Source organism: Trachymyrmex septentrionalis, unplaced genomic scaffold (assembly GCF_001594115.1).
Source record: "Trachymyrmex septentrionalis isolate Tsep2-gDNA-1 unplaced genomic scaffold, Tsep1.0 scaffold22, whole genome shotgun sequence".
Lineage (NCBI taxonomy): Eukaryota > Metazoa > Arthropoda > Insecta > Hymenoptera > Formicidae > Trachymyrmex > Trachymyrmex septentrionalis.
In genome coordinates, this window is record NW_017305375.1 from 5,657,592 (window position 1) to 5,671,160 (window position 13,569).

The following is a 13,569-nucleotide window of genomic DNA, read 5'->3' on the forward strand; positions in this document are numbered from 1 at the left end:
GTTATTACATTTGAAAACGTTCCGAATGATTTTTTTCAACGACCCTGACGCGAAGATTTCTCGAGTCTCGAACGATTAAAGTAGACACTTGGGTCATGATTAAATGTTTCTTTCGCGATCTAACGTAGGCGGACACACGCGCGGACTTCAGGAAAGGAATATAGACTTGGAAGAACTAGATTTAGCATACGCCATTGTGCCGCTAAGATTCAATGGTCTTCACTGCGCACGCCGAGATAGGTGAAACGCGGTCTCTGCGGTCCGAAACGCGGAAGTTTACATTCGCCTAACAAACATGATTTTCAAGCGATAATATCGATTTCACGGTGTGGTAACGCAATATTTCCGTCGAATGTAAAAGTGCAGTGGCAGTGAAAAGAGTAACATTAGCGTGCGCATTACGTTGTCTTCGCCTGCTTTTAACGTTCGGTCGGATGTTCTTCTCTACGAGAGATAAATCTTCATCCTTTCACGCGCGGAAGAGTTTTTCTGAAATATATTTCCTATCCGACGCGTAATAAAATCTCGGTCTTAAACTATTACGGATTAAACGTATGGAAAACGAAAGCTGGATTGACGTCAAGCGCGCTGGAGGATAAATTAAATTTCATGATTTTTGCTAAGAGCGTAGCCAATTTCATGATGGAAAATCGAACGTTTTCTTTACCTTACAGATTATAGCTCCAAAATTCGTTCTGACATAAATTCACATATCACGCACTTTATTTCCGTTTTTATTTCCGACGATCTGACTCATTCTCGTCTCATGCGAGACGTACGTGAGCGTGCATAACGCGATCGACGCATTAGTTAGGCAAGATTTCAGACGGAATATTTGTTTAACCGCACGGCTTCGCTTACGAGCGAAACTAGTCCGATATCGTACAGCGCAATTAAAACGTCATTCGCCTACGTGATTCTCGGCTCAACTCATAATTGTCCGGCTGGTAATAATCTTCGCTTTTTTACGATAACACGATACGAGGAGTAATTACCAAAAGAATGCGAGATAAGAATGCAAACAAAGTTGGAGAATTATAAAAATTGGGATTATAGATTAGAGAGAGAAAAAACCGTGTCCTCTTCTCCGTTACGAGCACGGCGATTTGGCTTCACTGCCGTCGAAACACGAAAGCAACGGCTTGTTCAGACGCGGGTATTAGAAACGACTGATAAGAGCGTCAAGTTTTCATGGCTCCAACGATTTATACACGATGTCGTAATTGCCCGACAGCTATGGCCGTCCGACAAGGAAGATTTCCGATAAGCCGCACGCGCGAAAAGCAATACTCCGGAACGGAGTGTGAGCCATGCGAGCGTAGTAAAACGCGACATAATGCGTACCGACACAATCTCAACCGCGACGTTAGACTATTAATTATCGAGAAATTGGCAAGAGGCGCGATTATGTCATTATTATATCTATATATATATATATATATTTCAAAATTAACAAACGTAAACAATAAGATAAGAGATACAAAAGGCAGAATATGATGCATAATTTTTAAGCAAAACGCTCCATATATAAAAAATATTTTAATTAGGAATCCTTTTGACAAATGTCTATTGATAAACTCTTGTTTAACAAAGAAATGAGGAATAATTGTAATAATTCGACTAAACTGTTATATTTTCTTATTTTAAATATTTAACAATGAAGAAATTTAAAGCGACTTTGAGAGAAACCACATGAAACGTGCTCCGCAAGCTGTCACTTTAGAATAATCCTGGCACACTTCCCAACACTTCCCAATCCTTTCTCAAGGTCCTTCCGAATAATTGGAGCTCGCAACAATTTCCCTGCGATCATCAGCGGTTTACGGTACTCCACATATACTTACACACTCTCTATTCGAGGCACAAAAGCGAAGTTTCGAGTTTACGCTACCTCGATTACTCTCGTCTCGTCTCGAGAAACCGGAAGACAATCGCTTCCGACGTTCTCCACGACGTACTCGCTGAGAACTTTCACGTGAAAGCAATATCGATCACATCACCATCAGTTCACAACTTGTATCACCCCGAACGCACAATTTGGTCCCTTCTTCTGCGGACTTATCCGACGCTGGTCCAAGCAGCCTCTAGCACCGACACCAGCCACGCATTCAGAATGACGAACGCGCGTCCACCTTGGCAACGGGGTCGACGAAAGCCGACGAAGGACAGAAGGAGAAAGAAAGAGCGGTCAGAGCTGAGTTTCAAGCGCGAACGAGATGGCTGGTAACCGAGGCGAGAGTGGGAGCAAGCTAGAGAAAAAGAGAAAGAGATAGAAAAAGGAGGAGAGAGAGAGAGAGAGAGAGAGAGAGAGAGAGAGAGAGAGAGCGAGGGAGAGAGAAATAAGAAGAATACAAGGAGAGAAGACCAAAGGAAAAAAGGCGAATGTTCTTGTTCAACGACCGTGTCGTCTGGTGCGCGCACCTCCCCCGCTCGCACTTGAGTTTACCCTCCCTCGCAAACTTTTGTCGCGACCCTGCGGCAGCAGTTAGGTCAAGCCGATTCGTCGTCCAGGTCGTACCTGATCGATGATCATCCTCGAGATCACTCCTCGGGAAACGTGAACGAACGACCGCTCTGCGTGATGCCTCAGAGATGTCTGAGGTACCGAGGAGAGCGTGCGTCTCGTAACGGGTTCAGGAAACTCGATGCTCTCCAAAGCGTAGCACGCAGCATGCGGCTTTCCGCTGCCGACGATTGGCCGTTTCCACCAGGCACGTGGAGCCGGTTGGCTTCAGGTAAAAGAACTCGGATTCTCAGCTGCTCGGCGAGCAGAACCGTGGCAGAACCTCGCCGAGGCGAGGAATGTTTCAAGAGGAAGCGACAGGAGGATTGTGACGCCGTTAAGAGGTTGTGTGCTTTGCGTACGATTGACTTTGACGTGATCTCGATCTTGATCGGCCCTTAACTAGGCGACTGGGCAAGTGGCCTCGGCAGTTTCGCTCCAGGAGCTTGATTAATTTTTTTTTCAAATATTGTAAATATAATATATAGTTTCAAGATCTAATTTGCCAAGAACAAGTCGGCGTCGACGAGTGAAAATAATTGTTTATTCGCAGATAATCGCTGACTGTTCCGTTTTAAATCCTTTCCGTCGTTTACCATACTAGCAGTGAGATTAATCACAAAAACAGGTTATCTTTCCTTAAATCTACACCGTATTTACGGATAATGAAGGTAGGAACCAAAGAAGTAAATCGCTTAAGATATAATTATCAAGCTCAGCAAACTGCTCCGTACGGAATACAGAATGTATGAGTTTGAGAGATCGCTACCAATTAAGGACTAAAAGCGTCTCGAGTTTTCGAAGACTCGAGTATCCCACGTATTTCAATTCGGTCGAGTATACGAATACTGAATCACTGTTACGAGCAGTGTTTCGCGAGTTGATACGAAATTCATGGCGATAAGCCGGCTTCCGTTGTGACTGCAGATCTTGCATTTGCATGAGATTTGTGGTGTGAGCGATCGTCACGCGCTGCTGACCATAGAAGAGTGTACACCTTCAAGGGTATCGAGGAGATAAAGGCAAATAATACACATTTACGATTTGCGAGTAACGAATTGTTGCGGAAGGCATGTCGAGTATAATATCGAGGTTGCGATTACGTATAGAATATATCGACTATCATAAGAAAGGGGAGAATCAATTATTCGGACGCGTATTTATATGTGATTACAAATGTAATCACATGATGTGACGAAGATTAGAAAATTAATCAAATAAATCGACAGGGTTGATGCTATTCCTTTAGCGATTTGCGGTGCTATAAATAGTAAGGGGAACATAAATTTACTAAACTTAGCGTATCGATACCGCGGATTATGCGAATACCCGCGGGCATTCGCGGGAATCCCTTACCTGGAGGCTGTCCGATTGTCGAAAAAAAATATTAACGAGATTAATCGTCCTAACACGTGTAAAAATATGCGTAGGAGTTACGTAGAGCGATGGCGCAATTAGTCTTGCAGAAATTGCTAGGAGGATCGGATCCACAATGCGCTCGCAGGAATTATCCGATGCAAGCAACAACCTGAACGCTGTTAAGTTATGGCGCTTGTATTTCTCTTGCGCAACGTACGGAATATGAGTACCCGAGAGACGCGTTTCTACGCCGAACGTTTGCAGCTTTACGTCACAAGCGCGAAGCAACCCTATCGATATCAAGGCACATAAGTTATACAGAGTGAATTAAATAACGAAATAAAGGATTCTTTCTAAACATAATAAACAAAAATAAATATCGGGCGAAGTAACAGTCAAACACATTTCTTCCAAATACACAAAAATATATATTACATTAAAATTAACAGAGATAAAAAATTATTACATAACGCAAAAAATTGGAATATAAATTAAGAAATGATTAAGGTTACAAGTTTCGGCTACCGGTTTGAGCCCTCTTCGAAAAAATGACAGAATAAAATAAAATCAATTGTCGCAAATGATCGCATATTCAGAATATTCACAGTTCGGGTGAGTCTCAATCTCGAAACATAATTTCCGTATGATTGAACAGTCAAAAGTATTAAAAATGTCTTGGTAAAGTTCAGAATTCATGTGTAAGAAATTTAAATTAATATGTCTAAAAAAAAAAAAAAAAAAACTTATGAAATATGTACAGTAAGAAGGAGCGGAGATATGTAAGACAGACATTACGTGTCGATTCTTATGTACGTTCAGTAGTGCGGATCAACACAGACCTTTTATTTTATTCTGTCATTTTTTCGTTATACTAATGTCTGAAGAGGGCTCAAACCGGAACTAGCCGAAACTTATAACCTTAATCATTTCTTAATTTATATTCCAATTTTTTGCGTTATGTAATAATTTTTTATCTCTGTTAATTTTAATGTAATATATATTTTTGTATATTTGGAAGAAATGTGTTTGACTCTTACTTCGCCCGATATTTATTTTTGTTTATTATACAGAGTGTACAAAAATCATTCAGCATTTATATAATAGATAGTACACATTATATTATCTACCATGTAAACACTAAATAATTTTTTTATCATCCTATATAATCTGAATTACGGTTAAAGTAAAAAACATTACGACGTTCAGAATTATAGCGTGTGATTTGATTGATAATTTTAATGATAAGCAATACCACACCAAAAAAAACGATTAATTTTTAAAAGGTGCAATGATCTCGCTCGTGATGTTGACAAAAATGGAGCAAATCAAGCATTAATTATTACGTCGACTCATAAGAGCTATTATTCCTACCTGTACAAACAAATGCGGTGGCTCGAAGGAAAGTGCTTGTGCCCTCATTCGAGGCTGTGAATTTTCTCAACGTTTTACATTCATGAGAAATATTACACGACGTACACGTCATCGTCACAATGTTACGATAATGACATATTAATTAATTTTACTGTGAAAATAGTCGCGAGTGCGAAGTTTCGATTTATGCAAATGTAAACAAGACAACTATTCATAAGATGTAAAAAAAACTTTAAAAAACAAGAGGACCGGTATTTCATACAAGTTCACAGTTTTTCTTATTACATATTTAAAACTGTCTTCAGTATATATACAATTTTAAGATATATGTGTATGTTATAAGCTAATCACAGGACGGTATTAATAATTCGTTCTTATTTTAAGACCGTCTTAAAGTTTAGCTTAAAATCGTATTTAAGAACAGTCTTAAATATAAGAATCGACTAAAATACCGCACACAGTCGGTATTAATATCTTAAGATATTACGTAAGACAATCTTGAAATACAAACAGAGTACACCGGCCAAAATGTAACATTTTCGCGGATGTCGTTAAAATTCTTGTGTGATTAACCAGAGAGATTAGTTAAATCTTAAAAACCATTATAAAGCCGTTATTAGAAATTTGCCGTTAATCAAATATTGGCCACAAATCAATTCAGTCGTCGCAGATATGCGTTATACGCAATATTACACCCAGTGTCCTTACACCACGACGTCCGTATCGACATTTTCGCGTCATTCCTTCGAGCCGCTCCTTCGTCGCTCGAGCGGGCGTCGAGTTAATTCACGAAAAAAGCACACTTACGTCACAGGCGTTAGAAACGTCGCTCGTCTCCGTCTCGTCCGGCGTGGCCAGGGGCGCACGGGGGGACGAGGGTGCAAGGTAATCGTCTTGCTTCCCTTCGTTATCGTCCCTCGTCGCGTCGTTAACCGCGTCACGTTCCGCCGCGGCTGGCGCATCCTTCGGTCGTTCTTCGGCGTCTGCCGATTTTGTGGCCTCCTCGACTGTGGTCCACGAGTCGAGATTCCCGATCTGCTCGGCGACGAGTTGTCTCGTCTCCGAAAAGATCGTCACGCTCGTGTCGGACACTACAATCTCGGTTTTTTCGATGAAAGTCGAGTCCGACGCCGAGAACTCGCTCGAGGATTCGTCCACCAGATTTTGCGTATCATCCGCAACGAGACACTCTGGCGACTCGTTTTCCAGAATCGATCCCGGCGTTACCTGAGATTCGGTGATCTCTGACGATATCACGATCTGCGGTGGTTCCTGATCGATCTCTTCGTTTAGCACACGGCGTTCTATGTCGAGGAACTCCTGCGTGCTGGCCATCTCCGCGGACATCTCGGACTGGCAGACGTCGTCGGAGAAACGAGAGTCCTCTGGTTTCAAATCGATCTCTTCGATCGTTTCGGAGAGCGGCGATTTATCCCGATGGATCGGCGACGTGGGAATCTTCTTTTCCTCCTCGGCAGAATTGTTTGCATAGGAATCATTAAGCGTATCGATATGTTCATTCGTGGAAGACTCTTTATTCGTCCAAGGGGATTTCAATTTGTCAAGGGTTTGACGCTGTATATAGAGCTCATCTTCACAGTTGTAGAACCGACCGCTCTGTATACCACTGTACAGATATGGCGTCTGGACAGTCCGTACGTCCGGAATATCTATATCTGCGTTCTTTCTTTCCCGTTCGACGTCGGTGTGAAGGAGATCTACATCATCGAGTGTCTTCGGCACCAAGTCTTCTTCCTCCCGCTGATGTTTGTCCACGGGACAACTGACAGAAATCGGGAAAGACTGGGAGTTCGATTCATCTACGTGATCATTTGTGACATTGCCAGAGTCTGTATCATCCGCGGGAGCAACAGCTTCCTTGACAATCGCCTGACACTCCTCACTGTTGCTGCTAACATCGACAGCTTCGTCGCGGCTTGACTCTTGATCACCTTCGTTCGTTTTCTGAATAATTATCGGCGCAACACCAGCTTCCGGCTGCTCGACAAACGCCTGATCCTCCTCTTCGTCACGGAAACGTACCGGTTCTGGTTTTACAACTTCGATGTTGACGTGCGGGGACACGTGACCATTCCGATGACCGTACGGTTCCTCGACTAAAGAATAGTGCCCGCTCTCGGCAGCTATGAACTCCGCATTAACATCAACGGGATCTTGCCGACAGTCCAGGACGATTTTCTTGATTGTCTCCGGTTGAGTGATGACATTTTCGGTTTCTTCGATGACGGCGTCATCGTCGTCCTTACTCGAGCAGATCCTCAGGGCCAGTTCACTCTCTATCAGCTCCTGCAGGCTCTTGTCGTCGTTCTCAAGCTCGTTACGTGTATTGTTTGTGAGTACGAGATCGTCATCGTCGCACAGTGAAATTAGTTGAGTGTTACTCGTGGTTAGATCATCCAAATCAATCAAACCATTGTTAGATTGAACACCGCACACCTCGTTCTTCTTGCTACTTACTACATTGATCGACTTCTTCGTCGCCACCTCCGCCATTGTGGTTCCTCGTGTGATCACACCGTGGACACCTGGAAAAAGTTTCGATTGTTTTAGATCATCAAGAAGATTAAGATAATTTAAAAACGTATAATGTAAAAATGCCTCTTTTTAATATACTTAAGTAATACTAAGGTGCAAATTACGCAAGTACCTCTTGAGAAACGTTAATGCGATAGTCCTATTAAATTCTTTTATACATATTTCTTCAATATCTTAATACTTTTATAAAAAATATATTAGAATAATAAAAAAATTAGCTCTCTCTCTCTCTCTCTCTCTCTCTCTCTCTCTCTCTCTCTCTCAACGTCTTTTCTCTTTGTCGTACACAAGAAGAGTATAAATTTATAGAAGTGACTATAGATTAATACAGAGATGAAACTGGGCAACGGGAACGCAAAATGTAGGATCGATAAATAATACTTATGCGCAACCGGTTTCCCTATGTAATTTCGAGCTAGAAAGTGCGAGATAAAATAAAAATTCTTCGGGGTGCGCTACTGTGAAACGAAAAAAATGTAAGGAACTACGTGTCAAATTAACGTTCTAAGTGACACAATAAAATAAATTAATATTTTAATTAATATAATAAAAATGACATTTATTTCGTTAAAATGGCATTTTCTATATTGAAACATAAAAACACACATGGTACATCCGTATATTCTCATAAAAAATAAATTACACGTATAGATATTAATATAAAGATTGACTTTACAAATTCTCCCAAGGATGAAAACTTTTATTTAAATATTCTGTAATTCTCTTTTGCAGTTTTTCTAATCTTTTCATAATTATTGATTACGGAGATATTTAATACTAGAAATACTAAGAGGTCATTTTTGACTGTTTTTATTTTTAGAGTAATATTATATCTCTGTAAAAGATAGAATTCCAAATTTTTTTTGTTTTCAATAATTATGTTTTTCATATTGAAATATTTTTAGTTCTTCATCATTTAAAAAATTTTTATGATAATTTATTCGTTTTCCCTTTTATAATGAATAAAAAACGTTAGTACTCTTTTAGTGTTAATATAATTCAATATAAACCGTAATATTGTATGATATATATGTGGCAATAATTTAATGTCTCTATATAATCCGTTTTCTATTCGATATAATGTGAGCATGTGAATGCGATCTTCTCGACCCGCGCAATTGACTTTCTTCGTGTCGAAATACAAGGAAAGCTCTTCAAGTACACGTATGGCAAACCATCTGCCACTCGATAAAGTAGCGCCGGTTTATGGTTATGCAAAAGAAAATCTGCACAAGTGGTCATACAAGATCATGGTCAAATGGATATGTAACGTGCCTGTCAGGCAACTTCTGATCAATTCAATATTGCTCGCCGAAATTTCGATCTTGTTACAATTATTATAATTTTACGGGCGATGATATATCATTAAAGTTACGAGGAACTATTATCCGGCAAATGCTCTCGTACAATGTAAATTTCTGTACATTTTTCTATTGCATCCATTCATATTACACTAAATTTGCATAAAAATCTAGATAACAAATTGAAAGAATAAATCACATATATGACAATTTAAGTATATTATAATTTATATATTATAATTTATAGATATTAAGTTTTTTTTAAATAGATATTGAGTTTTTTTTAAATTTGGACTCTAAGAATATATACCTACATAATTTATAACAAAAATTTCTTTTCGATAATAGCGTTTTAATTTTCTAGAGTATCGTATTTTTGGAGCTCCGTTACTACATTTAGTAGATATGCGCTTTCGAGAGCCTCTCGGTCCCGCTTATGAAATCGCGGAAACCGTCGCGGTGGAATGCGTGCTGTCTTAATATTCTCATACGCGGATGTGTGGGTACCAAGACGCACCAGGAGCACCAAGTCCGTCGCGATATTAACGGAAGTTACGCCTCTATAGGACTCGGTCGCGACTGCAAACCGGCGTTGTTGGCTGGTAAGCCAACCCTCCTATTATTAGCCATTCTGCAACGTTGCGTTTAAGCTTCTGCGACGGAATGCACTTTCAAAATATGAAATCCAAAACTGTTGAAAAATATTCTGAGAAAAAGAAAAAAAAACCGTTATTCATACCTGCTTCTACGTCCAAAGCGTTAAATACATATTTCAATAATCAAAACCCAAATCGAGATTATTATTGAAGATAAATAAAGACAACGACTCCGCTATTTGAAATTGCCTCGAGTTTCAATTTGTAATTAAAAAATTATGGTAATTCAGGTTACGTAGCGTGCGAATTGAAAGTAGAAAACAATCTTGCAATTAGAAAGGTATGGCGCCTTGCGTCCCAATTCATTTACGGCGTTTTACTTTAATGAACATGCATCTTCCTACTTGGCTGCTCGAACGCTGTAACTCTCTTCGGTAATTTGACAAAATTCCAGCGCTGCGTACACATATCCCCAGCCGAAAGAGTTTATAAACAGAGGGCCACACGGTGGCCAGCTCGATCCCATCCAGTAAACCGACACTATCCGGAGGGTTCAAAATTAGAAAGTGGCAATCTCACGCATCTCTTCGCCGCGCGCACTTCTTGGTTTCTCTCCATTTTCGAGACAGGACGATGTCCAAAATCGCGGGTGAAATTTTTAAGGTGTCCGCTGATATCTTTGTGTTCGCAATATCGCCTTTGAATCTCTTTTTCGCGCTGTTTAATTTAATATCCCTCCCCGTCCTCACATCGTTCTCCCGCGATTCTATCCTGCCTTTTCTCCTTCTCTTAACGTTCTCGTCTAACCTGCTCTCTTTCTTTCTTTCTCACTCTTTCTCTCTTGCTCGTTTCTCTTTACTCGACGTTTCACCGAGGTCGTTCCTCGGGTTCACGACCGAGACTATGGAGGTACTCCTTCCCTCTCTCTCTCTCTCTCTCTCTCTCTCTCTCTCTCTTTCTCCTTTTTCTCCTGCGTCTCTTTCTCTCCTTCAGCTTCTACGTAGCCTCTACTCTCCTTCTGCTTCCATGCCTTTCCTCTCGTCCTGCCACCTCTCGTTCTCTCGTGTCTTAGCTTCCTTCTCGTTTCAACCTCTCTCTATTTTTAGAATGACACACTACCGCAATTCAAAGATGATGTCCGCACGCTGGACACATCTCGTCCTCGGAAAATGTTCTGCCCAAATGCGGCGTGCGAACGAGAGTGAGCGTTATGGAAACCGAGAAGAAAGAGGTAGAACGAGGGGCAATGAGAGAATTTTTTTCTTACTTAGGTCAAACGACAGATGCACACAATATGCACCCTACCGTGCTGTAAGGCCGAGTAACCCTCGCCCAAGTCGCAAGAAAAGTGAAACTCAAGAGATTGCCAGAGCAAATTGTGAGGTGAGAATTATAAGCGAGGTTTAAGAAGCCAAAGAAAAATTTCAAAGAGACAAGACAGCACGAAGATATGGACAAAAAGTCTCGCGAGAGATTAACGTCTGAGTTCCAAGTTTCATTATTAAAGCGTTTCGAAAAAGATTGATAAAAAAAAAAAAAAATACGGAAAAAAAATCTCGCGAGAGATCAATGTCTGAGATTCAAGTTTAATTATTAAATTAATTCCAAAAAATTGAGCAAATATTAAAAGTAGAAAGAAGATCGTATTCAAAGTCTTATCGCAGAGGATCGAATTACATGTTTCGAGAGTTTTTAGTTCCAGTTTAATTATAATTTATTATTAGACGTACCCGGTACATAAAAATTATAAGAGCTTTGTGTAATATCACGCTAATAAAAGATAATTGATCACGCGATCAAATTATGTATCGGATATATATTGTAAAAGTCCAGGGTCCACGACATGCGTTTTACGGTGAGAGACGACGGATACAATCGCAATGTAAATTACCGTAATAAATAGAGTCTTGTTTACGCAATTAAGTTCAAGAAAAATGTCGCTAAGGTCGAAATAGCTAAATCTCACATCGGTTCCGTGTTTCGTGCTTAAGAATCGACACGAATCAATGAATGCACGCGAGAATGCATTGCACATGCCGTTGTCTCTTTTCGTGGTCACTTATAATGTTGCAACCATATTATGGTACAAGTGCGCTCCGCTAAGTATACCTCAGAATATACCGATCCTATGGCGTGCATAGTGTAGAAACGCGAGATTCTATGCGTTCATAAGAACATTCTTCCGTTCGTACACCCACGATTTACTGAACGCCACGCTGCGGAAATTAAATTCTCGAACGGTACCGAGAGCTGGCACGGTAAATACCGAACGCGGTCAATGAGATAATGAGCGAGTCCGCGATTACTTTCGATAAATTTCATTGAAGTGCTGTTGAAAACATTTTCTAGTCATATATAAGTAAAATGTCTATATAAGCCTCTGTGATTGTTAGTGCATAAATCACATATTTATAAAGTATAATTCGCAAATAATTGAAATGTACTTACCAACTAAATTAACTGCAACTTTTACAATTAACTTAGTTGATAAGTACGTTCCAATGGTTTAACAGTTATACCTTATCATCTTATAAATATATTATTTACACACGAATAACCGCGAAGGCTCATATAGGTGTTTTATTTTGGTATATTTCATTTATTCTTGGAGCTATAAAATTATTTTTATTTTTATTTCTAGTCAATACACTCGCGAAGATACTGAATGGCGAACATTTTAAATCCTAATTAATTTTGAGTTCGTGCGAATTAGCAAAATCAACATTTATTTAATTATGTTTCAATTAACTTGTAATTAATCCTTAACAAGCAATAAGTAAGAGCAAGAGTTCTTTTCATTTGTAAACAAAACATCATGGGCTTGTCTTATTGTTAGTCATTTAAATCTACTAACACGGTATGGGAATCGCGTGAAGTGCTAGGTGAAAACACCGACGATTAATCTAAATGATGTGATTTAAGGAGTACACAACGCAACGTTTCACCTGTGTAAAGAATCATCGTGTCAGATGACTGCGACCCCGTGTCCTACGAAGATGTAATAGCTTTCTGTCCGTAATCAATAATGTAAATTTTACTTCTCTGCTTCGCCCAGAGACTGATGAATAATGCAGACGCTTCTCTGTCTGGATTGATCGTGATAGGCCTTCATCTCGATAACGTTTTACCGGAATAACGTAGTGTCAGTGATTCGATCTGCAGCGACGCTGTGCTACTTTACATATCTATGTCAAATTGGAACACGCAAATAATCGAATAACCGAGCTACCTGCGAATTTCCTTATTTGCGACTCCTTTCGATTTCTCCAGGTATCAGAAAACACATCGCAATGAATTAATTAGTGAAATATTTCGGATAGCAATTATATAATAATAGCTGCGACAATTTATGATTTTTCTAAGAAAAAACATTGCATAGAACATAGAGCTACTCTTTAACAACGTAGTAAATAAATACTTTAACAAACAACAATAAATAATAAAGAAAATAAAATATTTAAATGTTTTTCCTTGGCTTAGCTTAAAAATAGTTACTTTATTATGTAAATAAATTTACATATAACATATATTTGTCAGATAATAGATAATTATATATTTTATCTATTACTTGTATATAAGTACATTTTAAAATAATGAAATAAATTAAAAAATCAAATATATATAATTTAAATCATTAACATTTTAAAAGTAGCTTTATCAAGAATCTCTGCACCATTATATTTTTCCTGCCCTGGCCTTAAATCACCCATGAAAAATAAATCCGCGGAAACGCGGTATACGCACGTACAGACGCGACCTTCCGCGTGTCTCACGCACGATATGCGCTTTCATTGCACAAGCCGAATGCGTAAGGCGCAGTCCCGCTTTGTTCTCTTTCTCTTTCTCTCTCTCTCTCTCTCTCTCTCTCTCTCTCTCTCTCTCT

General features: G+C 39.5%; 1 protein-coding gene across 9 annotated transcripts in view; it reads right to left on the reverse strand.

Moving 5' to 3' along the window:
- LOC108748331 overlaps positions 1-13,569 on the reverse strand; it is a 75,368-nt gene that overhangs the window by 29,556 nt on the left and 32,243 nt on the right. For 5 of the 9 annotated variants that reach the window (XM_018486406.1, XM_018486407.1, XM_018486405.1 and 2 more), the window contains exon 2: positions 6,041-7,779. In XM_018486406.1, the coding sequence (XP_018341908.1) occupies positions 6,041-7,747 (1,707 nt within the window). In that variant the 5' untranslated portion in view covers positions 7,748-7,779. Of the gene's footprint in view, positions 1-6,040; positions 7,780-13,569 lie in introns of those variants that run through there. The other 4 variants (XM_018486414.1, XM_018486411.1, XM_018486412.1 and 1 more) reach the window with 1 other exon arrangement.